The following is a 25,706-nucleotide window of genomic DNA, read 5'->3' on the forward strand; positions in this document are numbered from 1 at the left end:
GCTGCTTTGGTGTGGAGCAGGTTACCCCCTCCCGCCCCCCCCCCCCCCCCCCCCAAGTGTAGCTGGGGCAGAGCATGTGGAAAAGGGTGAAAAGGGCCGGAACCATGGCAGGTTGGTCCATCAAAGCCTTGATGGGGAAGGAGGCATCCACGGAGCTGGTGGAGACACAGGGCAGTTCCCTTCACTCCATCCAGCCCCAGGGGCCATCTGCCAGTGGGTCTCAGAGCAGCAGACCCACGGGACCCCCTGCCCGGCTGTTTATGGAACCCCCAAGCGACCGGCGCGGGTGGGCAGCGCCCCCCGAGCCCCCATCCCCATCCCCCCCCGCAGGCTCTCCCCGCAGGCTGCACAGTGGCCCCGCAGAAGGAGCCTCCCCAGCCGCTCTGGGCAGCCCGGCCCAGCGCCCCGCCACCCGCCAGGGACACACGTTCTCCCTCCTGCTCAGAGGGAACCGGCCGTGTGGCGGTTTGTGCCCGGTGCCCCTCGTCCCGCCGCTGGGCACCGCTGGGAAGAGCCTGGCCCCGTCCCCTGGGCACCCGCCCTGGGATACCTGCAGCCATGGGTGACATCCCCTCTCGGCTGCTCCTCTCCAGGCTGAACAGCCCCCGCCCGCTCAGCCCTTCCTCCCCGGGGAGATGCTCCAGCCCCTCACCCCCTTCGCAGCCCTGCAGCCACCCGGGGCTGATGTCGGGGTGCGCAGCCAGCCGGACCCCCCTGCTCTGCAGAGCCCCCCAAGAGGCAGAGCCCGGAGGCAGAAGGTGAGGCAGGGGGACACGGGGCCGTGCCCCCCACCCTCCCGGGCTGAGCTGGGGGGGCCGCCTGCCCCCCCGGGGCCGCCCCTCCGCCGGCCGGCCGGCCTGCCTTTGTGCCTGGCCGGGGGTGGGCAGGCAGGGGAGGAGCCTGCGGAAAGTTTTGGGCTAAAAAACCACCTTTTTGCTGCCAGCCGAGCCCGACGTCAGGGGCCGCTGTGCGCTGCGCGGGGCTCCGCACGCGGCCGCCACACAAAGGCAGCAGCTCCGCTCCGCGCACCGCTCCGCAGGTGAGTGGCGGGGACCCCCCGGACACCCCCCGCCCCCCGAACTAGGGGTCGGACCCCCACTCCAAGCCCCCGCGGATGGTGGGGCCGCCCGCCCGACGCCACGGGGACGGGCGCCTGGCTGGGGAGGCGGCGGTAACGCGGGCGGAGGGCTCCCCGGCGGGGCGAGGGGCTTTGCTGGGGCGGGGGGCGGTGCATGGTCGAGTCTGGGGGGGAGCCCCCCACCCCGGGTGCGGGCTCGCCTGCCAGGAGCCAGGGAAGTGCCTGGAGGTGCAGGAGGGCTGGGGTTTGGAGGCAGGCGGGACTCCTGCGGAGCAGGCAGGGCTTGAGGCAGTGGCTCGGGATCTCAGTGCCCCCCACCCTGGGGGGCCACCCCCACCGGTTCGGGGAGGGCTCAGGTGGGGCGAGATGCGCCGGCCGGGGCCCGGCACCGCCAGCCCCGCCGGGGGGCGAGTCCGGGGGGGGGAGAGGTGGGAGGGGAGGGGGCTGCGCTGGGGTCCCGGCACAGCAGCTGCCCGGGGGAGGGAGCAGGGGGTGGCAGCGTGGGAATGTGCCCCGCGATGCGCAGGCAGGACACCCGGCACCCCCTTTCCTCCAGTAGCACCTTCTCCTCACTGCCAGGCGAAGGTGAGACCTCCTGCTGGAGAGCCCCCCAGCACCCCGCTCCCCTCCAGCAGAGCTTCCCGGTGAGGCAGAGCTCAGCCCCCCCCCCTCCTGGCAGCCGGCGGTCCCTGGGCGCCCCGGGCCAGGGGCTCCCCAAGCGCTGGGCTCGCTGCCCGGAGGCGGGGAGCTCAGTGAGGCAGGGAGGGCAGCGGTCCTGCGCCCACCTCTGCCAGGGCCAGCTGCAGGCGGAGCCCAGCCGAGGGGTCCCGCTGCTGGAAGAGGGGGTGCCGGCGGGCTGCCGGCCCAGCAGCTGCCCCGCTCCCGGGAGAGCATCGGGGCGGCGGCGAGGGGACAGGATCTGGGGAGGGTGGTGTGACCCCCACATTTGCTGGTGGCATCGCCTGGCCCCGAGCAGTGTCCGGAGAGGGGTCTGAGCCCCTTGCAGCGCTGGGTATTTGGGCTTTGCTTCACCATCACCAGGCGATTATTTTATTTTTTTTTATAGAGCTGATCCTAGATTATTCAAACCCGGGGCAGCTAGAGGTGCAGGGGGAAGGGGAAACAGGGACTGCCATGGTGTGGCCAAGCTCCAGGCTGCTCCGCTCGTGCAGCCCGTTCCTGGGAGAGACCAACGCGATGAGAGCCAGCCGGGATCTGAGCAGGAGAGGAGCCAGGCACCACAGGGATGCGGGAGGAGCTGGGCTGTGCGAACACGCCTGAAGGCGCTGGCAGCCCAGCCAGAGCAGCTCTTGTTTGACTGGCAAGGAAGGGACCAGGCTGCTTGGAAAACGAGCTGGAAAACTGCACTGCCGAGTCCTTTCTGAAAGTTTTAGGATGAGCCACAGCTGAGGATCACTGCAGACCTTTGCCTGGGGGATGTGATGTGCTGGGCAGAGCCTGGGAGCAGATTCAGGAGTTCCTGGGGCTGTAGCTGGGCTGCCCCTTGGAGCCTCCCCTCCCACATCCCTGGGTGGGTGATCCCGGTACCCCTGCCGTGGGGAGCAGAGGGTGTCTGTGCCTGGAGGGAGGCAGGGGTGAGCATGGCAGCTGGGGCTGTCTGCCCTGGGCACTCGGGCTGCGTCCATGGCACCTGGGCTGGGAGGTGGGTGCGGGAGCACAGGGAAATGGTCTGCAGCAGAGGGTGGAAGTTTGCAGAGCACCCGAAATCAGGGGGATGCTGTGTGGGCATCAGAGGTGCCACCCCATAAGAGCTGCTGCAGGAAGTGGGACGGGAGGACCTGTAACTCTGCTCAGCTCTAGCCTTGCCATCGGTAACTGGCCCATCTGGGCTGAGCTCTTGCCCCCTTTGAAGGCAGCTGGGTGGGAGCAGGGCTGAGCCGTGCCGTGCTCGGCAGGATGGCTCCCAGCCGGACTGGGCGAGGGGGAAGGCAGCTCGCACCCCCTTGGCTGCGCCTTCAGCCAGCTGGGGTGTGTAATTCCCTGTGACAGCTCAATGCAGAGCGAAGCCAGCAGCTTCGTGGCAGTGGACGCATGAAAGGTGAGTGTGCTGGAGCCTGAATAATGCGGAGAGCTGCTCTCTCCGAACTGGCAGCCTGGGGGTGAGAGGGAATGCTGACCCCGGGCTCTTCCCTGCACTGACATCCCCCAGGGCACGAGGTGCATCCTTACCTCTACAGCCTGGTCCCACCAAGCCCATCGTGAACCCAGGGCAGGGGTGATGTATTTGCTGACTGGCTGCTGCCACGCAGATACGGGTGTCATCCTAAAATGCTTTGGGGGAGCAGGGAAGGGGCCGCCAGACTTGAGGTGTCAGCTCTGCATGGCTGTACTCCTGCCAGGAGCAGGAGCTGGGTCCCCAGTGTCGGCAGCAGCATCCCACAGATGCTCACGGTGGCAGCTGGAGGGGAGCCATCACCCAGCCCAAGGCCACCGTGGTGGTGTGGGCAAGGCCCTGGGCGCTGCACCCTTGTGTGTGTGCACCCTCGTCCCCAGCCTGCTCCCAGGTGCATGCACCCCCTCCCCGTGCATGCACGGGTGCTGTGCCGGTGGACGTGGTGCCAGCAGTGGGCGCAGCTCTCCCGCTCCATCTCTCCAACTTGTTCCCACGCTGTGGGGCCTTTATGTATTTTTTTTTTTTAGTGTTTAATCCACTGGTTTAGCTCTCAGACCCCTCATGGCAGCGGGTTTGTTTTTGCTAGGCTTTTTTCTTTCCCTCCCTGGATTCCTCTGGAGCTGGAGAAAGGTACCATGGCAGCTGCCTTCCCGTGGCCCCGGGGCTCTTTGGTGCGGGGTGGCAGCCTGCTGCGTGCTGGATAAAGGAGCCACGGAGAAATACAGGGGGGTAGGGCCTGGGGACCAGCACTGGGAAGCAGCATGCCAATGGGAGCTGCTTTGCTTTCCGGGCGCAGGCAGCTGAGGCAGCCTGGTGCTGGGTGCACCCAACCAAAGAGCCTTCCCCAGCTGCTGTGTGGGGTGCGGGGGTCCCCGCAGAGCCTTGCAGCCACACGCAAGGCAACGGGTGCCTGCAGGGATGGGAACAAGCTCCCAGCCCAACAGCTCCCTGTTCAGAGGCAGTTGCTGAGATACACAATTAACCTTCCTGATACAACTAACACATGTGGTGTAACGGGTGGCAACAAGCAGGGCGTGGGGGTGTACATGCATGTGTGCAACAGAGGCAGCTGCCATCTCGCTCCCGGACAGGCTGCCTGCAGCCCACCATGCCCCCTCCTCACTGCCCCAAATCCCACCCGCCTCACCCTCTCCCTCCTCCCCAGGCAGGATGCAGGTCCGGGGCTTCCTCCTCCTCCTCTTGGCGCTGATCCTGCTGGCTGCCACCGCCGAGGCTGGCAAAAACAAGAAAGGTGAGGGGCTGCCTGGGGCAGGGGGCCGGGGGGCAGCTCAGGGCGTGCTCCTGTGTCCCTGCAGTGAGCACCCACTCTGCCTTCCCTCGCAGAGAAGGCGAAGAAGGACGGCTCCAAGTGCGAGGACTGGCGCTGGGGACCCTGCGTCCCCAACAGCAAGGACTGTGGCCTGGGCTACCGTGAGGGAACTTGCAAAGACGAGAGTAAGAAGCTCAAGTGCAAGATCCCCTGCAACTGGAAGAAGAAGTTTGGAGGTGGGTGCGTGGCGGCGGTGGCTGGGGACCACCCTGGGCTGGGTGGCTGGTGCTGGGGACCACGCCGGGTGCTGGCCAGCTCTGATGCCTCTCCCCTCCCTCCCAGCTGACTGCAAGTACAAATTTGAGAGCTGGGGGGGATGTAGCGCTCAGACTGGTGTGAAAACTCGCTCCGGCATCCTGAAGAAAGCCCTGTACAATGCCCAATGTGAGGAGATTGTCTATGTGACCAAGCCCTGCTCTTCCAAGATCAAATCGAAGTCCAAAGGTCAGTTCCCACCACTCCTGTCCCCAGAAGGTTTCCACTGGCACCCTGGGCAGGGGCTTTCCAGGGGTAGCTTGGCCTGCTGGGGTTGGGCTTTGCTGGTGGTGTGGGAGGTCACACAGTATGCTCTCCCCTCTGCATCAGCACATGCGACGGCCCCGAAGTCCAGTTGCTGGATGGGTGGGATGCAGGTGCTGCTAGGAAAAACCTTGGTGTCCCCCCCTAAGTCACTGCTAGTTCCACTGGGATGAGGATTTCCCCCTCTCCTCAGTGGGGCTGGTGTAAAGCGTGGCTTTGCATGGTGCGGGTAGGCTGCCTGCAGGGATGCAGGCCCTGTGCCGTGCTGGCTGCACTTCTGCCACGGCAGCGTCTGGGGGCTCGGTGGGCTGCAGCAGATGCACTAACCCTTGTCTCCTCTGTTTCTCGGATGCAGCAAAGAAGGGCAAGGGGAAGGACTAGAGCGGGAAGCCAGCATCCTCCTTGGCCCCTCAACACGGTGCCTATGGGGCTGGATGCCCAGCTGCAGCCGGCCCATGCTCCAGTCTTCCTCCTCCTCCTCCTCCTCTCCTTCCTCCTTTCGATGACCTCCTCTTTCACTGAGATGCCTTGTTTTAATCACTAGTGTTGTAGAGAGCAAACCCACCCGCCCTGCAGGAGGTGCTGCCCTGCTCCCTGCCACTGCTGCCAGTGCATCCCACTCGCCTCCTTTCAGCTGGTGTCCTAGGTTTGCTGGGATGCGCCTGGAGAGCTGGGATGAGACCGCAACTTTTTGCCATCCTCTGACACAGATGTGTCTTTAGCATGTCCTTTGGCAAGCCCAGGACCCTCCTCACTCATCTACCGGGTACCGGTGCTGGAGGGAAGGGCTGAGTGTTGAATGCCTGAGTAACCCCATCACTCTCGCCCCTTACTTACGTGAGGACTGCCCTCAGCTCTTCCAGCATCCCTTCAGCCAGGGCATGACTTCCCTGCAGCAGCTGGGGGAAACAAATCCACTGCCCCCAGGAACCACCACATCCCCTCTCCGTCACTTCTCACCACATGTGTCCATGCTGGGGCTGTAGCCCCTCTGCCTTCAACACGCTGACACCGGTGCTGGGTGGGAGCTCTCACTTCTTTTGGAAAATGGGGTTTGTTTTATTTTCCAATAAAAATCTTTTTAAAAAACCCTGTCGGAACCCACCTGTCATCCCCACGAGCCGCTGCTGTGCTGGCAACTCCAGCAAACCCCAGCTTTGCTGACCCCACGGGGACCAGCGGTGAAGTTACCAGTGCCCTGGGTGCTACACACATGTGGTCCTGGAGTAGGTACATGGGTCAGACCTCATTGCCTCTTCTCAACAGCACTTGGGGCTGCCACCCCCAGAAATGTCACCAGTGAGCAACACTGGGAAGCTGGAGAGGAGTGACCAGGTGACAACTCATTCAGTCCTCATGCTGTGGCTGTTGCTTTCTGGTCCAAGCTCTTTATTTGTCTCGGGGTGTGTTGGGCCATGGTTGTAACAGGTTTTTTTAGAAAAAAAAGAAGATACCAAAAGCCCACCACGCATTTTGGGCACCGCTATGTGAATTATCCTAAAGGCAGTGGCCGGGGTTTGGGGGGCAGCCTTTCTCCAGGTTGCGCAGCATCACCCCTGCACAGGGATGGGAAGGACATACGGACACAGAGTTTGCCAGTGCCAGCGTGGCCCCGTCCCGTCCCTTGCCTGCACCTGGCTGTGTCCAACAAGGCTTGCAGAAAGTGGGCTTTGGGAGAAGCTGGGGAGCAGCCCCTGGTGGTCCGGGCTGCGCACATGGGTGGGACGGGAAGGGGCTGGAGACGCTGGCTGAAGCCCGCATGCTGAGGGCTCTGCCACAACACCGATGACAGGGTTACGTCCATTTACAAAGCTCAGCAGCCGGTTCCTTTGGCCTCCCTAGGGCATCCCCCTATACGCGGGGCAGGAGCGGGGCTTGGGGGCCACCACTGTCCTCTCCCACTCCCAGAGCCATGCATCAGGTCTCCCATACCCACCATGGGGAGAGCGGGGACCTGCTCATGGCCCATATGACACAGAGCATCTCAGCCACATTGCAGACCCTCTTCCCAACCCCCTGAGACCCCCCAGCTCCTCTCCATCCCTCCCAAGGACAGTTATCCTCACTGTCGCTGCTGCCCACTTCTTGGGGATCGCATTCCCCCGGGGCTGTGGAGAGAGGTCCTGCACCACACCGCTGCTTTGCTTTGCAGTTTTAGTTTCCATCGTGTAGGAGGCTTCGTTTGGCTGTCCGGCCAAGGGCAGGAAGGGCATGAAGGGGAAAGTGGAGCTGAAGCCCAGGGGAAAATTTCACCTGCCAGTCTGTGTGTGAAGATGTACGGTGATGTCTCTCAAGGGAAAGGAAGGAGCTTGCCACATCTGCTCAGGTGCAATCGGCCTCAGGAGGGGGCCTGGCTGGGCTAGCAGGGCTCCCCGTGAGCATGCCCGAGCCAGCCTGGTCCAAGATGGCTGACAAATGTTTGGTCCCAGTTTCTTTTCATTTCTTGGGTAATAAATGGTTTAAAAGCCTCTTGAAAGCATCCAGCATTAGGCTGTCTGCATGCAGACAAGCTCTGACACACTGGAGATGGTCAGCAGGGGGGGAAGAGGCATCCAGTCTTAGGAGAAACACAGATGCCACTTTGCCAACCTCTCTAAAGCAGGGAGCTGGGGAGGGCTCCTGGTGACTCCATCTCCTCCTCTCGCCTCTGGCCTTCCCGCTGGCTCCCCAAGCCGGTCCCCAGGCCCAGGGGGATTGGAAGGAGCTGCAGCTCAGAGGTGCCTTGGACCTTTGTCAGCGTTGGATGAAGGGCATCATCCGCAATCACTGCACAGTCTGCACTGTTGTGAGTGGGGAGCAGAGGACCTCCCACCCTGGCAAAGGAGGCAAAGGGAAGGGCTTCCGTAAAGTTGCTGAAGTGGTCCCTGAGCGCCAGTTTATCTGGCTGTGCCAATGTTCCTGTACTGGCACATGAGAAGGTGCTTGAAGGTTTTCTTGAAGGTGGCGTTGCAGAGGGCGTAGCAGGCTGGGTTGATGGTGCTGTTGACATAGCAGAGCCAGTAGCCGATGGACCACACTGTTTCAGGCACGCAGGTCTCACAGAAGGTGTTAATGAGGACCATCACGTTGTATGGAGTCCATGTGAGTATGAAGGCTAGCAGGATAGCAAATATGGTGCGGGTGACTTTCTTCTCCCGAGCTGCCATCTGGCGCTTCTTCCGCACTTGGCTCCTGGCAATGCTAGCAAACTTCCTGGCAACATTGGCCGGACGGCTGTTGGCCAGGGAGTTGTGGTCAGAGGCTTTAGCTGGGACAATCTCGATGGCAGTGACGCATTCAGTCCCAGTCTGCTTGGTGACGATCTTAATCTTGGACCACTTGGAAGATGGGTTCACCCGGGGGTGGGATGGGCTCTGTCCTTGTCCCGCTGGCAAGATTTCTGCTGTGGGCTTGTCTTTTGTGGTCTGGGTCATGCTGACAGTGCTGGACTCATTGGAGGTCTCCTTCTCCTCCTGATGTCCAGTGGCCTCTGTCTGTGCTGAGGGCTGGTCATCCACTTTCCCATTCCTCACCTCCTCCTTCACTTCCATGGCCCTCTTGGGGGAGTTATTGTTGTTCTGTTTGATCATGGGGCCCTTGAAGAAGCTGAGGGACTTGCCTTTCCTCTCTTTCCTGCTTTCAGGCTTGTGCCTCCTCACCCTGCTCCTGCTGGCCAAGGAGATGTGGATGTACAGCACCGTCATGATGACCACAGGCAGGTAGAAAGCAGCGATGGCTGTGCCAAAGGTCACCGCCGGGTTGGAGAGGAACTGAATGTAGCATTCCCTCTCGGGAACTGTCCTCTTGCCCACAATGAACTGCCAGAACAAGATGGCAGGGGCCCAGAGAATGAAGGACAATATCCACGCGGCCGCGATCATTAGCCCTGCCATCTTGGTGGTCCGCCTGGCTGGGTATGTCAGGGGCTTGGTGACACAGAAGTACCGGTCAAAGCTGATGATGAGCAAGTTCATGACAGAGGCATTGCTCACCACGTAGTCCAGGGCCAGCCACAGGTCACACACCACGGCCCCCAGCGGCCAGTAGCCTTTGATGATGTAGACCGTGTAGAGGTTCATGGAGAAGACCCCGATGATGAGGTCTGCACAGGCCAGGCTGAAGAGGAAGTAATTGTTGACAGTCTGGAGCTGGCGGTTCACCTTGATGGACAGCATCACCAGGATGTTGCCTACCACAGTGACGAGGCTGAGCGAGCCGGTGACCGTGGCAATGAAAATCAGCTCCACTGTCTTGTAGTTGGTGGGAGGCTGGATGGCCACCTCGGAGCGGTTGCCCAAGGTGAAGTTGTCGTAGGTCAGGTTGGCCATCTTTGCCTGCCAGGGCTGAGCAGAGAGGTTGCGCATGGGGTCTGCAGGGGGAGCAGGGACAGAAGGGAGAATATCATACCTGCCAGCCTGTGCCGGCAACATTGCCACCTCCTCAGTTTCCCAGGCCAGGACTCGAAAAACCTCCCGGCATTACTGGGTTTCTCTGGTCCATTGCAGCCTTCCCCCGGGAGCTCTTTGAAGGCACATTTTGTGTCCCTATTTAGCAACGGGCAAGACACACGGAGCTGCAGGGAGAGGAGCAGGGAGAGGGCTGGGGACAGCCCTCTGGCCACGTTGCAGTGGTCCTTTAGCTGCAGAGCCAGGAACCCCATCCCAGCAGGAGCAGAGCCCTGGGGTGCTCTGGGAAGGCATGCAGAGGTGCATGGGGCTGTGGAGCTGTGCAGTGATGCACAGCGCTCGCTGCAAGGACAGCACGGCGCAGAGCCGGTGCCCTGCCCAGGGATAGGAGCACACTCGTCCCACCAGCCTCCCCAAAGCACCTCCCCAAGAGGGGGCTACCCCGCAGAGCCCATGCCACGGTCCGCTCAGCTCACCTGCGTCTCTGGCGGCAAACAGCTCCTTCTGGAAGATGAAATCTGGGACAGGGAAAACAGCAAGTTACACTACAGCTGCAGCCCCGAGGAGTTCATGCGAGTCCCACAGCGTCTTACTGGGAGGCACCAGCCTTTCCAGCAGAGGTGGCCTTGCCAAAGGGGTGACACTGCTCAGTGGCAGATGCTGAAAACGCAAATAAGGCTGAAACGGGGTAATTTGACTAGCCTGGTTCACAGCCCAGCCCCAACAGGCACGAGAGAGGGAAAGGGCCACATCAGTGCCATCAGCCAGCGATGCTGGGAAATGCTGGCCCTTTCCCTCCATCCCACATCACGCTGCAGCGGCAGCCACACGGGCTGCCATGGAGATGTATGGGGTGAGGCCAGCTATCCCAGCCCTGAATTACTTGTGAAATACCTGAAATATTTGTGAAAGGTGGATGGAAAGACTGCCTTCATCCAAACCGAGGTGCCTGCAGTTAACCTTCCCAAGGTAAGACGAGAATGGACCTTAAAAAAAATAATCAATGGACCAAACCTGATGTGTTAAAATGAAGAATTTCCTGGAAGGGGAAGCAAAGGTCCCGGGGAGGTGGGCTGGACAGAGGAGCTTCCTACTGGACCTGCCTCTCCCACACCACCCAGGCTCCCCAAACCTGCTTGGCCTCCACCAGCCTCACCCTGGGGGCAGGGGGCATCCCAACCCCACCAGCCCAGCGAGGACAGCCTCTCCAGCAGCTTCACCCAGCACCCGGGGTGCTGCTGCTGGTAGCACGGTGGGAGCCAGCATGGCACGTGGGTGCCCACACGGGTGCTCTCAGCGGGAGCGCTTGGCATAGCGTGTCTCTGCAAGCTGGCTTGGGTACCAGCACTAGCTCCAAACAACTCCTGGGACTCCTGAAGCTGATTTTGCTAAATGTATAAACATGCCATTAACGCACACCTCTCCGAAACAGGATTTGGCAGGCTTTGGGGTCGGTTTGTATTTTTAAAGTCTTTTAAAAGAAATGCCCTTGCCTTTCATTTGTGGTGAGGATAGGAGATTTCTGCCATCAGCAAACAGCCAGGGTTTTAATCTAACCACTTTATAAAAGAGATGCAGGTGTGAGAAAATGGAAGCATGGCCGCCGAGATGCTAACACCAGGGTACCAACATAGCCATTAAGACAGCTTCTGCGTTAGCAAGGCTGCAGCTGCGATGATAGCAGCTAGGCTTTTCTTACATGTGCAGGGGAAAGAAGTGGCTGAGGGACAGAGAAATACCTCTGTATCATTATCCTTTCAGCCTGTTACACATGAAGACACAGTGCTTCGAAAAGAAAGCAACACCCTCCAGTAGATACTAAATGTCAGCTACCGATGGGGTGAGGAAGCCTGGTGGCACTGCCCAGCTCCAAGCACAAGGGATTCGTCAAGGGAGAGGGAAAGCCGTTCCTGCTGCCATCATCCTGGGCACCCAGCCAGGGATGCAAGAAGAGGTGATAAGTGTATAAAATGGCTTAGAAATCTATAATTGTGGCAGTTCGGGGGTTGGTTTCAGTACAATTGAAATGAGTTTTAAATTCTTCACTTTGGTGAGATGGGGAGATTTAGCTGTCATACTTGTAACAGCTAATCAAACTGATCAGACAAGCTAGCAATCAAGCAGACATCCACCCCAGCTCTTCCAGGACAAATCTGAAAAATCTTGAAAAAAAACCCTTTCCTTCATCTCTGCTAAAATGAGGGGTTCAGTTTTTTTGCTTTAGTTAGTGAACTGGCATTCTCTTCTAAGTGCATTTAATTAATTATGCGCCTTGACAAAGGTTTGTGTTCTCGGTTGCCTGAAGTAAGGACAGTCCATCTCAAACCACTCCAGAAAGCTGTTTGTAAGCGTCAGGAGAAAGGGAGAAGAGTGGTGCAGCCCCACTGGTGTGTCTCTGGATGCCACCCAGAGGTCACGCTGGAAACTGGTGTGCTGACATCAGTGGGTACTTTGAAAATGAACTTTGGTCCGAGGGCAGAATTAGAGCAATGTCCCGTTGGGGGGCAGGAGGGGGAATGAAAATGGTTAAGGCGTGAAGAGACGTACAGCACAGATGTACAACATGTACAAGCTGGAAGATGTGAACACCACTGGCCTTTACCTCCAGTAACCTGGCTATTTTCTGCCATGCCCCAGCCTACTGGGCATCCCTCCTTTCCCCATCTTCTGCTCTCTCCATCCCACCATCGCTCTCCTCTGCCCCTGACACCCTCCCCAACCTCACTGGAACTCACTGGATTCACTGGTGCTGCCTTTCCTTCCTGAGCAGGGCCGGCAGCTCAGCCTGGAGCTGGGAGCAGGCCAAGGATGCTGTGAATTCGCCAGGTCTCAGAGCAGCTGACCGAGCCACGTGTCGTGGGATGGAGAGCACCCAGGCTGTGTGGGGAGGGCCTGGGCCTGGGGAGGGGCACGGCTCTCCGGCAACCCCAGCTCTGCCTGAGCCCCCAGGATGTGCCCCAGGATGGTGGGTGCAGGCAGGAGAGCTGCAATGGACCCACCAGTGCCACTGCATCTCCACTCTCACACCACCCTCATCACTGTCCCTGATTCTGTGAAGCCCCCAGACATCAAGGGACCTCTCCCGGCCCTGGGGTCTCCCCACTAAATGTCTCCCCCCACCCAGTGCCTATCTCTCTCCTCCTGCACCTCCAGGAGCACATTTCTTCTCTCCTTCCCCTCTCCTCTCCACCCCCCATCACCCTCCCTGTCTCCATCCCCCTTTGCCCCCCCTCCCCCTGCTGCCAGCACCACAGTCAGGGAGGAGATGCAACTTGGGCGAAGCCCAGAGGTCACTTCAGAAAGGCTTCTGGGGCTGAGGCCCCCCACCTGTGACACCAGTTGGCTTTTCAGCCCGCACATGTCATTGGTGGTGCTCGGTGGGTGCTCTCCCAGACCTACCAGTGAGCTGCTCTGAACTCCATCACCGGCCTCCTCCCTCCCTAGGACTTCTGGCAGTGACTTAATGGCTGGTTTTCACCTCTCCATCGAAGCCATTAGGAGCCTCCAATTCTTCACTGATAGCATCTTTTGGTCTAAGGATTTCTGTGGCCGTTGCAGCACTCGACAAGAGTGTCCTCAAGACAGGGAAACCTTTCCTTCCCCACCCAACACCTCGCATGATATGGATGAAAACGAAAAGCACAGATGCAAGCAGATAAGGCTGTAACTTCGGTGGTGTCCATCTGTTTCGGCCAGCGCTTGGCACAGGAGGGTCCCCATCACTGCCCGAGATCATGGGTACCACCACAGTTGGGTGAGGAGACAGCTCCAGAGCAAGCGAGCAAAGCCGGTACTGGCCAACCCTCCTCGGTCACAGGGTGACATCCGAGGGGCATGGCACGAAGCTCCCATTTCCTTGCCACTCCAGCAAGCCTTCCCAGGCTGCTGGCCACTGCAAAATGCCCTGCAGCTTGCTGTCAGGTAGGAAAGGAGAAACCCTTGTCATGGGCTGCCAATGGTCATCCTGTAGCCAGAAAGTCTGCCCTGGCCAGAGGCAGCTGCTCCATCGGGTGCAGTTAGTGCCTGAGCACCCGCTGAGCACTCAACCTGTGTGGGACAGAGGGTCTCACTGCCTCGTTCCACCCTGCGCGGTGGAAGCCGGCCACCCCCCCCAAACGGTGTGCCGAAGGAGCAGGAGAGGCTGGTATTTAGGCCACCACGGGATGGTGGCACCTTGAGCTGTGGGATGAGCTCCTGGAGCAAGCAGCCCTGCAGCCCCAGTGCCCCCTGCCTCAGCTCGCGGTACTGTGCGGCCTCCGGCTGCCCCTCCATGGCCCTGTCCCTCCTGCCACCGCCAGCCACCCTCTCCCTGCTCCCTCACTGCCTCGTCCCAGCCCCATCCTCATCCTCGGGGCTGGGGGGAGCAGGGGCAGTCATGGCTGGCCCACATGCAGTTTGAAGCAAGGTCTCTGGGAACGAGCAGGGCGCTGCAGGCACCCAGCAGTGTCACCGGCAGAGCCCAAGCCCTATGCTCCATGCTCACACACCAGGCACGGGAAGAAGACGTTCATAGGGGAAGGAAAGAAATTAAAGAAACCATTACCTTTCACAGAGGCTTTCAGGTGCGAGCTGCTCCCGGAGGAGATGGGCTTTTGCTCTGCATGGGTGCAATCAGCCCTTTGGAGGAACAGCAAAGCCTGAAGAGACCTCAAGCCCAGGGAGCTCCTGTCCCGGCAGGGATGGGGTGGCCGTGGCTGCCAGCTCCGGGCTGGATGGGCCCCGTGGGGCTCCGGGCACTGCCAGCAGGGAAGCTCCCCTCTCCGCTGCAGGGATGTCCCAGGGGAGGGCACACATCACCCCCTGCTCCAGCTTGGTGCGGAGGGCCGGGGCCAGGGCACATCAGCTCTGCTGTCGCCATTGGAAAGAAGCAAGCCAGCCCTTCCAGCCCTGCTGCCAGCTCCCTGCTTGTCTCACCCTTCCTAAAAGCGCCGAGAGGGTGAAAATCTTAATGGGATTCGTTCTGTCGTGTCAAACTGCTGATGTGATGCAGGTTTGGGCAGTTAGTGCAGCCACAACCAGAATTTAAAGAGAGAAGGGAGAAAAAAGAGGAGAGGGATAGAAGATGCTGAACAGATACTTGCATTTATGGCTCATGCACACAAAGGGAAGGGATACTTAGGGAGAGGTGACAGTTTATGGTGCTAATTGCATTATCTAATAGCTGCTAATTAGTTCCTGAGTCATGGCACCTGTTTACAGCTAGTGAGGGATTGTTCTAGTTGGCAGATTCACACCCCTCAAAGAGTGTGGAAACAGAGCTCCTAGATACCAGGAACAGGCACCTTAGAAATACAATATAGGGAAAACACAAAATATGGAAATATATGGAAAAGACAAAACAGGGGGAGGGGAAATATGAGATAAGAGGAGGCCTGTGCATCCTGTGTGTGGAGGGGAGATTAGCCTGTGTTTGCCCTGTCGGGGAGGGCTGGTATCAGGCTGCTCCTGTGCCTCTGCATCAGGAACGATGAAGGCAATAAACCAACCAGGAAAACAGAAAGGAGTTGAAGGGCCGGTAGGATTTGCTGCGCTGAGATGGCAGGGCTCCCTCTGCCCTCCTGGCTCCAGCTGGCAGCTGTGCTGGCATGCCTCCAGCATGGCAAGGGGCGATAGACCCCTGAAGTCCTTATCCTGCTCCAGAGGAGATCTGAGCCATCGTGCCAGAGGAATTGCTTCTTGCCAGGAATGCATGGGGTGGATCTGGGCTTTTTATTTTTCCCATTGAATAATTTATTCCTCTTTCTTCCTCTGCAATTCAACTGGCTCTCATGAGGCAAAGCGAATTCCTCCGTCCACACAAGCTGGGAGTCTCTGATGGCTTTTCCTGGAGCCACTGGCGAAGCAGTGAGCTCAGCCACGTGGAGCTGCCAGCTTTTGGGGGGGGGGGGGGGCAGGCAAGGGGGCGGGAGAACCCCTGCTGTGCTCGGCACGTGTTTGTGCATCAGGTTTTGAAAATTTGCTGTGTCTGGGGCCAGAAGGGACCACGCGCCCCCAGCAAGCCAGGAGCCTCCCCTGCTGCTCCGAACTAGGTGGGTGCTGCTGGGTTTCACCTGATCTGAGGCATCGTGCCCCGGCTGTGAGGAGCACCGGCAGGCCAGGGCTGTGGCTTGTGAGCTGCTCGTGTGAGTAGCACCCAGCATGCTCCCAGCACCCCAAAGCTGGCATGGCTGCACCCCCTGCCCGCGCTGGCCCCCCACCGCTTGCCTGTATCCCCAGCATACCCCTGGATCATTCGCAGCTCCTAAGGGGCCGCACACCATCTACCCACAGTATTACCAGGCAAGGAGCAAATCAGTGAGAAAGCATTTTTAAGTGGTTAAAAGTCACTCCTATAAATAACCTACCAGCTTGCTGGCTGCTCTGACAATTAATTAACCATCTGCCACCCAATTATTAGGCCCAATAAACAACCTATCAGTGAAACACCAATAGTGAGCGTGCCCAGCAAATGCCATGCAAGCCAAAGTCCAGCCTTACCCTGCTGTGCCCGACCCCTGGCTCCAGAGCCCCGGTGGCTCCCCAGCAGCTCCTGAGCCCGCTCCAGTGGGTCCCGTCACAGGGGGAGAACACTCATCGTGGCAGCATCCCATGGCGGGGCCGGGGGGGCACACAGTCACCTCCCTCCTGTGCCCTCTGCCATGGCCCCCTCAGGGCTGCAGGTCTGGGCTGGTGGCAGAGCTCAGCCCACACCACTGAGCCGGGAAGGTGCTGGGCTTTCAGTGGAGCCTGGGCTAGAGCCACACTGCTCCCCTCCCAGCTACTGCATTAATGCTCTCTGCCTCAGAGAGATGCTCAAGCTCTTTTATATCCCTGGGCTGAAGCTTTAACAGGACCTAGTTGTTTCAAGGCAGTGCAACAGAAATAACCCTGCTGTAGGTGCAGGTCCTGCTGTAGGTGCAGGTCCCGCTGCCGGGAAGGGTTCTGGGCTCAGCTGGCCACAGGAGGGACAGGGAAGGTTACAGGAACAGGCGGCTGCCTGGATTAGCTGGGCTATCCCCAGGGAGAGGTTGGTGGCCGGGATCAGACGCCTGCAAGAGAGATGATGCTGGAGCAGGGTGAAGAGGGCAGGGAGTTGCAAGACTCCAGAGCTGGTTGCTTAGAAGAGCAGCTCTCCCTGCCCCAGGGACAAGGACAGGCCTTGCCTGGGGACAGCAAGGAGGATGGACTCAGCCCCTCTTCGGGGAAGCCAGCTGCGGGAAGCCCTCCCACCCTGCCACTGCCCTGCACAGCCATGGTCACCCACTCCAGGTCCCTGCCACCTGCCCAGGGTACCAGCCCACCCTGGAGCCAGGGCTGGCACTGGGTCAGGTGGGGGCTGGCCCCCATGCAGAGCCGCAACACCCTGTGCCGCCCCCCTTTGCCCACACCGGAGTCCCGGCAGGCCGTGGGATGGGGATGCAGCTCAGGCAATCCGGTAGTGTTGCTCTGGCAGAACAGAGCTGCCAGGAGGGTGGTGGTGGTGGGGATGACTGTGTTGCTCTGTAAGCAACTCCTCCCAGAGCTGAGAGAAAACACCAAAGTGCTCATCTGAAATTTTAAAGAGCAGGCAATGGGAACCAGAGCCCCTTGCTCCAAGGAGCAGCAGGGTGAGGCTCCGTGGGGCTTTGAGAGGATGAATGAGCCAGCCAAGCAATGGAGGAGAGAAAAGAGAGCTGCTGCCCTGAGCCAAAGGCAGAGAATTGGGCGAGTGCAAGGGCCCTGCCAGGTGGATGTGGATGTGGCAAAGGAGAGCCCTAGCCCTGGGGACAGACAGCAGCAGGGAAACTTTAGGGTGCTAATGAAAAGAAAATGGGAAATATTAGACCCTGCTTGGCCACGAGACCTGCCAGAGGGTTTGCAGCTGGAGGTGAGCAAGGAGCCAGAGTCTGTAGCGTAAGGTGGGCAGGGGAGCCCAGGGCATGGACAGGCAGCACTGGAGGGGTGGGGGGCCTAGGGACGAGAGCAGGTGGAAAACCCCATCTGTGATGACAACAGAGGAGAGGAAGGATGGAGAGAAAGGAGTTGGGAATAGCTTCAGGGTGCCAGAGAGGGATTACGTATCTCCCCCTCAGAAGAGCCCTAAGAAACTCCGCCGAGAGGGAGACCCCCTGTGCAGGGACGCTGCCTGCAGACCCCTCCCTGCTGCCTTCCCTGCAGGCTCCCACCAGCTCCTGGCTGGGCAGAGTGGGAACCGTGCTGTGGCTGGAAACCTTCACGGGCTGCAGTTCTCCTGCTCGGGCTGTCCATCACCGCCTAGGAGTCACCTCTCACCGGGGATGGTGGTCCCCAGCTGGTCACAGCCCTAGCCAGTGCCACAGGCAGCATCCTGCAGCACTGGGCAGGGGTTTTAGCTGCTTCATCGCCTGCAGCAGATGGTAGCAGAAGGTTTCATGAGTTGTGCATTGCTTAAGGGCCATGGTGGGTGGTCAGAGCTCTTCGAGCAGCCTGGAGACAACCGACCATGCTAGACTCTGCTTCTAAGTGCTGCAGAAAGGCAGACCCAAGCCCAGGCAACCCATGCCTGTTGTCATGCAAAGGTTGAGCCTGGTAGGGTTTCATTGCTCTCCTCACTGTGCACACACACACACTTTTCTGGCTTTAGCTGGGGCTGCACGTGATGCCACGGCCAGCAGAGCAGGGATCCAAACTACCCCAAAGGCCCTGGAGACATGCAGGGTATGCTCCTTCCCATCTCGGTCATGCAAAGATCCCGCAAGGACGCCTGTCCCTTGGCAGCAGAGCCAGCCCGCTGTGCTGCCCATGGGGGGGCCCAGCTAACGTCAGCGTCTGGGGGGGTCTGCAAGCAAGGGGTCACAGAAATGAGGCGCCAGGCATGCCTCCGGAGAGCTGCCCAGTGACCTGAGGCAGGCCGAGGGCTGGCGACATCGTGTTTGCAGAGTGGTGTTTTCAGACCTCAGGGCTGCACAACTGGGGCTCTGAGTTTCCCACAGACAAATCAATCTCGTTCTGCTTAAAGAGCCTAAAGACATTAACCCGTTAACCAGCCGACGCAAACCAACTCTGCCACCAGCCTTAAACCTGCAGGCGACACTTCACCCAGCACCCCTCTCCTCCAAATGCCTCCAGCTGAGGTACCTGGTGCCAGCGCCCACCGCTGCCTCTGCCAAGCTGCAAGGTGCTATAAAATATATTAGATTTAATAGCAGCTGTAGTATCAGGGGGCTGCTCCTCCGCCTGGCTTTCTTGGCTAGAGCACAGCCAGCCTTGATAGCTCAGTACTCGATAGCTCTGGCTGAGCCCGCTGCATCCGAGGAGCTCCATCGTTTACACTGAGTCCTGCCTTTAAAGGACAAACTTCCCAGCTGCTGCTCTTCCTGCGCCAGCTGACCGAGGATGAAACTCCTCTGCGAGGCTGTTGAAGACAAGCAAACAGCCCTGTGGTTCCGCTTGTCCCTCTCCAGCCCTGTCTGAGTCACAGAACGGTGCCTGGGGTGGTGTGGGTCCTCCGCACCAGCACATCTCAGCCTGCCTAACGCTGGGGTGAGAGGGAACAACGCACTTGTGCACCTCTGCCACTGCCTCATGTACTGAGCCTGAAGGCCATGCTGCACGGGACACGCAGGGGTGATGAGGACAGGGTCACAGGAAGACAGGAGAGCCAGTGTCACTCCCCCAGATCTGATTTGCAGGACCTCCAGCAACCGTTCTGGGGATTGTCAGAGGGATGAGGCTCTGTGCCTGCAGCCGCTGCATTTGGAGGCTCGGACAGGCTGGTGAAGTTCATTTTCTAAGCAAATTTACATCTGACAAGGTATAAGCTGAGCCTTTGTTGGAGCTCCTCTGTGTGGTGCAGCCTCTGGGCTGAAGGCATCTCTGGAGGGTCCCAGGAGCAGCCCCTGGGTGAAGGCGTGAGCAGCTGTGCCCAGCATGCATGGGGTCAGGCTGGGGACCATTGCCAGCAGAGACTTGTTTGCTCATGCTCACTGTGCCGGGGGACTCAAGGGATGGAGCCAGGCCAAACGATGTTGTCCTGGCCCAGAGTCAAGTCCCAAGAGGACCGGCACATCCTTCCACAGGGAAGGTGGGATGGATGCCAACAGGCACACAGGGTAGGGACAGCCAGGTGACGGGGGCTGGTTCTGTGTCTGCTGCTAAACATCAAGGGAGGGGACCCATGGGTAAGGCAACCTGCCCTGTGCTCCTGCACCAGCAAAATCCCGGGAGCACTTGCCCCAGATTCATTTGTCCCGAAAAGGCCAAATTCCTACTTGAAGCTTCAGCAAATGAATTTGTCTGAATATAGTGCGAGAGCCAACCTCGGTACCTTCAAGGCTCTGGATGCAGTGAGACTTTCTCGTGCCTAGAGGATTAAAGGGATGCTGTGGTGGGCAATGCTCTCCTGGGGATGCCCCAGGCTGGCACACTGCTCCACTTGGCTATGAGTTAGATAACAGCCTCCCAGTAAGACCTGAGCTCACCACCCAGCCTGATGGGGCCCTGGGCAGAAGAGCACATGAGCCTTCTTAGAAACTGGTGTCTGTTTCCTGACTGGTCGCCCGAATCCCTCAGAAGAGGGATGGCTTTGGCGTGGCTCCAAACACCAGCTTGGAAAGGCTTAAAGGCTGCCCAGGTGCCAAGCCCTGCACCACCACTGGCATCTGCCACACTCACCAGGGGTGCTGGTGCTAGGGCAGGCTGAGGAGCAGTCAGCAGGGGATGCTGCGGAGAGGGGTGAAGAGAGGAGGGGAAGTAGGTGAGAATGGTGTGGTCCAAACTTCCACTTCTCGGCTGTGCCAGGTCCCGCACACTCGCATCTCCCCAAAACACATCCTTTAAATACACGGTTTTAGAGCCAGCCCAGAATGGATGTTGAAATGCAAGGCAAGCCTCCTCCCTTGGCTTACTGGAAAGCAACAAGGGCATAGCCCTGTGTCAGACCGAGCAGAGACTGGTTCAAGGACAATGCCTGCATCTCCAGAAGGTGTCCATCAACGCCCTGATGTAGTGTGCCCTGGAGAAGGGGTCAGCTCACACACACAAAACTCTTGCTGCATGTATGTGCATGCGGAAAGAGGAGCTGTGTCTGTGCAGAAAGCAGCAGCCCCTTGCAAACAGCCTCCATTTCCCTCTGCCCTTGCTATTGCTCTCCCTGCTGCCCTTGCAGAGCTGTGTCTGCCACCTTGGCTGGGCGCTCACCAGCCCTCTTCACCTGTGCGGATGCCACTGGCCGGGGCTCAGCAGGGCAGGCAGAGAAGGGCTCCACAGCGAAGGTGTGCTTGGGGCTGCTCTGCATCAGCCGCTCATCCTGGTCTCACTATTTTTATTCCCTGGGTTTGTCCTTTTTTTTTCCTTTCTTTTTTTTTCTTTTCTTTTTTTTTTTTTTTTTTTCCTGGGGAGATGTTTGTCATTTTAATTTAAAAAAAAAACAAACAACAAAACCTCAACCATGACACAACCTGACATCAATAGGATCCTCGTGGGGACAGTTTAAAGAGAAAAACCATGCTCCTTCTGCAAACTCAGAGTAATTGGATCACAGCATTAATTAATCATTTCAGTTCATTTCTCTTCTGTGAAAGAAAACAGACTGACCCACCCAGACGGGTATGCCCCTCGTGTGAATAAACAAACCACTTTTACCGGTAGCCCTCCTTCTTCTCCTCCTCCTGCCAGCTTCCCGCTGCCCACTCACTGGGTCACTGCCGGGGCCGCTGCTCCATCCAGCAGGGCTGGGAACCTGCTGCTGGCTCAGAGCAGGGCGCGGGGGCTTAGCTCTCACAGGGACCGGGGGCTGCCACACAGAGGGACACCACCCTGCCCAGATACGTGCTCCCACCCCACCTTCCCCACCCAGGGGCTCTGCCTGCTGGTCACCAGCCTGGCTGAGGGGCTGCTGTTTCTTAGGATCTCTGCAGGGGTGAAATCGCCCCTGGGATGCTCTGCTCTTTGTTGGGATGCCTCACGGGGGCCTAGTCCAGGCTGGAGAGCAGCAGCAGGCACTCAGATCCCAGAAGCTGAGGCATTAGGAAGCAGGAGGTGATGCCCAGCCATAGTGACAGCAAAAAGCATCTTGCTGTCGCCTGTGATTTCAACGTGAGCATTGTCACTGGTGGTGTTTAACCTAAAGCCTGGGCTCTAGGACCCTGGCATCTGAGTCTTTCAATAGACAGTGCCAGCATCAACCAGCTGTACCAGCCCTCCCAGCCCCTCTGCTCATCCTGCAAGTAGTGGCAGGAGCAGCCAAGCCACCCTCAGAGGTCACTCAAGGCACCTGTGACAAAGCAGGAGCCTCCAAAGAGCCGAGGGAGCCGCCAGCCCCGCCAGCTGCGCAGGGCACAGAGGGACGCTAGCTGTTCCTCCCGTGGGGCAGGGTCTCCCTGGCCGTGGGCTTCGCAAAGCCCAGCTAGAACAGCCACAGCGCATACAGAGGGGTTGAAAGGAGAAGAGAGGAGAAGGCAGCATTGCTCTCATTTAAATAAATGACAGGAACCGTTCCCTGATTTGAAGCCTTTGTCATTTTGGGAGAAAAGAAGGGTGGGGCTGCCTGACCCTTGCCCAAGATGGGCCAACAGAGAGCACGGGGCAGCCTTGCTGTTACCAGCAGGGCCAGCAAGGGCTGAAGGGCAGGTGGGATCCACATGCAGGGAGAGAGGGGCAAGCCCTGTCCCCCCTGCGTCACCCAACCAGGCAAAGGGCTCTGCAGAGAAGTGGGGGGACTTCTGCCTGGTCATATCCTGGGGGTGGTCCCCAGCATGGGGACAAAGTATCCAAAAGGTACAGGCTCCTGTCCCTGCTGCTTTTGTTGGGATATGGAGGGAAGCAAAGCAAGCATGCAGGTAGTTTCCTGCCCAGAAAACAAATCTCCTTCCAAGAGGCAAGCGGGGGGCAAACAGCTCCCGCCCGGCGGTCCCCACTGCGGGGGGGTAGGCTGCTCGTACGCCCGTGGCAGGGTGCTGCCAGGGCCGGTTCCTGGGTGACCGGAGGGAGCCGAGGTCCCACGGATGCCGGGGGGGCAGCGCAGGTTTGGATGGGCGCAGGGGAGTGGGGTGACAGAGCTCGCCCCGATACCCCGGCAGGGCTGCAGCCCAGGCAGTGAACCAGCCCGGGGGTCCCGACCCTCGGGGCACCCCCGGGATTCCCGGAGGGAGGCAGGAGTACGGGAAAGTTGACAGAGATATCCCTCCCAACTCCTGGGGCGCCCGGCTGCTCCATCCCCGGGGCTGCGCACCCCACTTCCCACACACTCCCACTCCGTGCCCCCCCCTCCTCGGCCAGGACTCTCCGAGGGGGGGGCCCACGGGGGTGCCCCCCCTCACCCACCCCCCCCTCCCGTACTCACGGAGCCCCCGAGCAGCGACTCACCGGGCAGCCCCCCGGGCGCGCCGCCCGCCGCCGAGCCGTTCTCAGCGGCCATGGTGCAGCGCCGAGCCCCGCGCCGCGCCGTCGGGGGCTGCGCTCCGCATGGCCCGGCCGCTGCCGGCTCCCGCGGCGCCGTGCGCGGCCGAGGGGCGGGGAGGGGAGGGGAGGGCTCGGCCCGGCCTCCCCCCGCCCCCTCCCTCCCCCCGCCCCCCCCCTCCCAGATGTGCCGCCCCCAGATGTGCCGCAAAGCCGCACCGGGGCGGGGGGGCATGCCGCTGTTCGCCCTCCTCGTTCCAGATGTGGCACCTCGCCCCCGACGGACAGATGTTGGGCGGGGGGGGGGGGGGGGGGCGGGCGTGCGGGCGGCTGCCCCCCACCGCCACCCGGTGGGCTGGCGGGAGCTCCACGGTGCAGCACCGCGGACAGCGCTGCCGGCCGGCCCGGGCTCCCCCCGGACCCTCCGTCCCGGGCCCCCCGCCCCGGGCCCCCCCCGGACCTTCTGTCCCGGGACCTTCTGCCCCGGCACCCCCGCCCAGGGAGCCCCCATCCCGGGATCCTTCGCCCCGGGAGCCCCCGTCCCGGGACCCCCCGCCCCAGGCTCCCCCCAGGTCCTTCCGCCCTGGGACATTCTGCCCTGGCACCCCCAACCCGGGAGCCCCCATCCAGGGACCCCTGCCCAGGGACAACCCCCGCCCCCCCCCAGGACCTTTCGCCCCAGGCTCCCCCTGGACCTTCCGCCCTGGGAGTCCTCTTCCTGGCACCCCCACCCAGGGGGACACTCCCCGCACCCCCAGGACCTTCCGACCTGGGTTCCCCTGCCCCGGGACCCCTGCCCTGGGACCCCAGTCCCGGGATCCCCTGCAGACGGGCAGGGCAGAGGCCCCCTCCGCTGCAGCAGGGAGCACCAGGAGCACTGGTGCCCCACCATGAGCGAGAGCCAGACACCGGGGGAGGTGGGCACGGCTCAGCCACAGGGACCCTCGGTGCACTCCATGGTCCCCAAAACACAGTTAAAATCCAGTCCTGGCACACACGTCTGCAAACTTAAAATCACAGAACCACAGAATTGCTGAGATTGGCAAAGCCCTTTGAGACCATCGAGCCCAACCGTCACCCCAGCAGTGCCCAGCCCACCCCAACCCGTGTCCCCAAGTGCCACAGCTGCGCGGGTCTCAAACAGCCTTGGAAGCCACAACGAGCTCCCTGCCGGGCTGTCGCTGATACCCAGCGCTGGGCTTTCCCCACAGGGACAAACACATCAACAGGCAGCCTGACCATCAGCTGACTGCCCCGCAGGTTCTGTTTTCTCCTTTATGGTGAGCAAGAAGAAGCAAAAATATTTAAAAAAAATTCTGCCTTCCCTTCCCTCTACACCTGTCCTCTCCTCTGCTTATACCTAGACCGACTCCCTCATCGCCCCCCGCCTCTCACTTGTACCGTCTCACAGGCACACATGGGTATCATTCCCCCATCTGCTCGGCTCTCGCACATACATACATAAATATGCATAAACAAATAAACGCCCCACTTTCTCCCTCCGTTGAGTGATTACAGCCAAGTTCCCACCATCCACCCCTTCGCCTCACCCTCCTCTCACCCCCCTCGCTCTGGGAGGCAGCACTAACTGAAGGCCCGTGTCTGACGCCAGCCTCTCATCTAAAATGTTGGCCAGATGTGCCCAGCTCACGGATTTGACCTCTCTCTTCCCCAGATCCCGCAATCTGCTATCTTCTCCCTGGAGGCCAAGACCCATTTCTGAATCCCAGCAGAGGGACCGTTGTAAGATAATTCAGACGATTCTCTCTGGTGACACAGCTCCAGCTCCGAGCGCTGCGCTCTGCACCCGGAAAAGGTTAAAGCCTTTCGGCGCTCGCGTCCTTGGCTCGGCTGCTGCCTGTGCACGCCGAGAGGCCCCTGCCACTGCAGCGAGGCAGATTCACCGTCTTTATTTTGGTCACCCTAGGCCAGATCCTGGCGTTTCTTTAGTGAGTGTTCAGTCAACTGGTATTCATTTTCTTTCCTGCTTTCTTTGAGGAGCGAGAAGACAAAGCGTTCCCAGCATCAGCTGGTGCAGAGCCGCGCAGTTGCGCTGAGCACAGCGAGGCTTTGCTGACTTCTGCCAGCTTAACATCTGCCCACGCCGTGTCTACAGGCACCCACCAAAAGCTGTCAAGGTCTCCAGCCACTTAATTGGAGTCCCCAAAGCCTTGACCTCAAATAAATACCACCTGCTCCTCCTCCTCCCCGCCCCTCCCCCTTAAAAAAAAAAAAAATTAATGTGAAAAAACCTTTGCCATGTTCCGGGTGAACTCATCAGCCTGAGGAAGTATCTGCTTCACAGACTAATTGTGCCGGAGCTGGATTATGTGATTGGCCTCTTGTTTCAAACCACAGCTCCCCATGGATAGACAAAAGACTGTAATGAACAGCGAGGAGTCTTCTTCCAAAGCTGATCGGTCATTGAGAGAAAAACAGAGTAACCAAACCGAATGCAAAACTTTTCACCTTCTCTCAGCCTAGCTTTGCACGCCCTCGTTAGGTAGGAGAAGTTGGGTCTCTGCAAGCCCAGGCTCCCCGTGCACACCCCAATTAAAGCTCTAGCACTTGCTTCTCTCGCCTTGACACGTTCGCACATTCGCTGCGCACGGGCTGCCAGCGAGGCTCGCCAGCCCCTCTCCTGTCACCGAGGTGCCATCGCCTTCCCTCGCAGGCCATGCAGGCGCTGCTGGTGGAACACAGCCCCCCTGCACCCCAGCTCCCACCCTCCCCTGCCCACAGGCGTGCCTGGCTGCGCGGTGGGGCGGTGGGGCGTGCAGCTGCCCCACGTCACGAGCCAGTGGCTAACCTGCCATCATGGCCAGTGGCCCAAGCAAAGGAAGGGCCTTCTTTGTTCTTGTTTGGGATCAGGGTCTGTGACAGTTCAAGTCTCCCGCCATCCTGCTTGGCTGATGCAGCTGCTCC

The 25,706-nt window shown here is 59.9% G+C and overlaps 2 protein-coding genes across 4 annotated transcripts; one reads left to right on the forward strand and one right to left on the reverse strand.

Annotated features, from left to right (window-relative positions):
* Nucleotides 1-905: 905 nt before the first annotated feature.
* On the forward strand, nucleotides 906-6,153 carry MDK (midkine). Of its 3 annotated transcripts, none has more exons than XM_056347480.1 (5): nucleotides 906-1,039; nucleotides 4,378-4,464; nucleotides 4,557-4,718; nucleotides 4,825-4,986; nucleotides 5,417-6,153. In XM_056347480.1, exons 2-5 carry the CDS (start codon nucleotides 4,383-4,385, stop codon nucleotides 5,440-5,442), a joined length of 432 nt encoding a protein of 143 aa, XP_056203455.1. In that variant the 5' UTR covers nucleotides 906-1,039; nucleotides 4,378-4,382; the 3' UTR covers nucleotides 5,443-6,153. The 3 variants fall into 3 exon arrangements, with proteins under 3 accessions (XP_056203455.1, XP_056203456.1, XP_056203454.1); XM_056347481.1 differs by having other exon boundaries at nucleotides 951-1,039; nucleotides 4,382-4,464; XM_056347479.1 differs by lacking the exon at nucleotides 906-1,039 and adding an exon at nucleotides 3,120-3,137.
* Nucleotides 5,936-22,891, reverse strand: CHRM4 (cholinergic receptor muscarinic 4). Its single transcript, XM_056347478.1, has 3 exons — nucleotides 22,749-22,891; nucleotides 9,923-9,964; nucleotides 5,936-9,409 (listed from the first exon to the last, which is right to left on the reverse strand). Exons 1-3 carry the CDS (start codon nucleotides 22,798-22,800, stop codon nucleotides 7,938-7,940), a joined length of 1,566 nt encoding a protein of 521 aa, XP_056203453.1. The 5' UTR covers nucleotides 22,801-22,891; the 3' UTR covers nucleotides 5,936-7,937.
* Nucleotides 22,892-25,706: the final 2,815 nt, after the last annotated feature.

The sequence above is a fragment of the Falco biarmicus genome, chromosome 7 (genome assembly GCF_023638135.1).
Source record: "Falco biarmicus isolate bFalBia1 chromosome 7, bFalBia1.pri, whole genome shotgun sequence".
In the NCBI taxonomy this organism is placed as follows: Eukaryota; Metazoa; Chordata; class Aves; order Falconiformes; family Falconidae; genus Falco; species Falco biarmicus.

Excerpts from the sequence above, each read along its gene's own strand:
- MDK (XM_056347479.1), top strand. Across the intron at positions 4,465-4,556 it reads GGCTGGCAAAAACAAGAAAG|AGAAGGCGAAGAAGGACGGC; the intron begins GTGAGGGGCTGC and ends CTTCCCTCGCAG. Across the intron at positions 4,719-4,824 it reads CTGGAAGAAGAAGTTTGGAG|CTGACTGCAAGTACAAATTT; the intron begins GTGGGTGCGTGG and ends CCTCCCTCCCAG.
- CHRM4 (XM_056347478.1), bottom strand. The coding sequence starts at position 22,800 with ATGGCCGCTGAGAACGGCTCGGCGGCGGGCGGCGCGCCCGGGGGGCTG. Across the intron at positions 9,965-22,748 it reads CGCGCCCGGGGGGCTGCCCG|ATTTCATCTTCCAGAAGGAG; the intron begins GTGAGTCGCTGC and ends TCCCTGTCCCAG. Across the intron at positions 9,410-9,922 it reads GTTTGCCGCCAGAGACGCAG|ACCCCATGCGCAACCTCTCT; the intron begins GTGAGCTGAGCG and ends CTCCCCCTGCAG.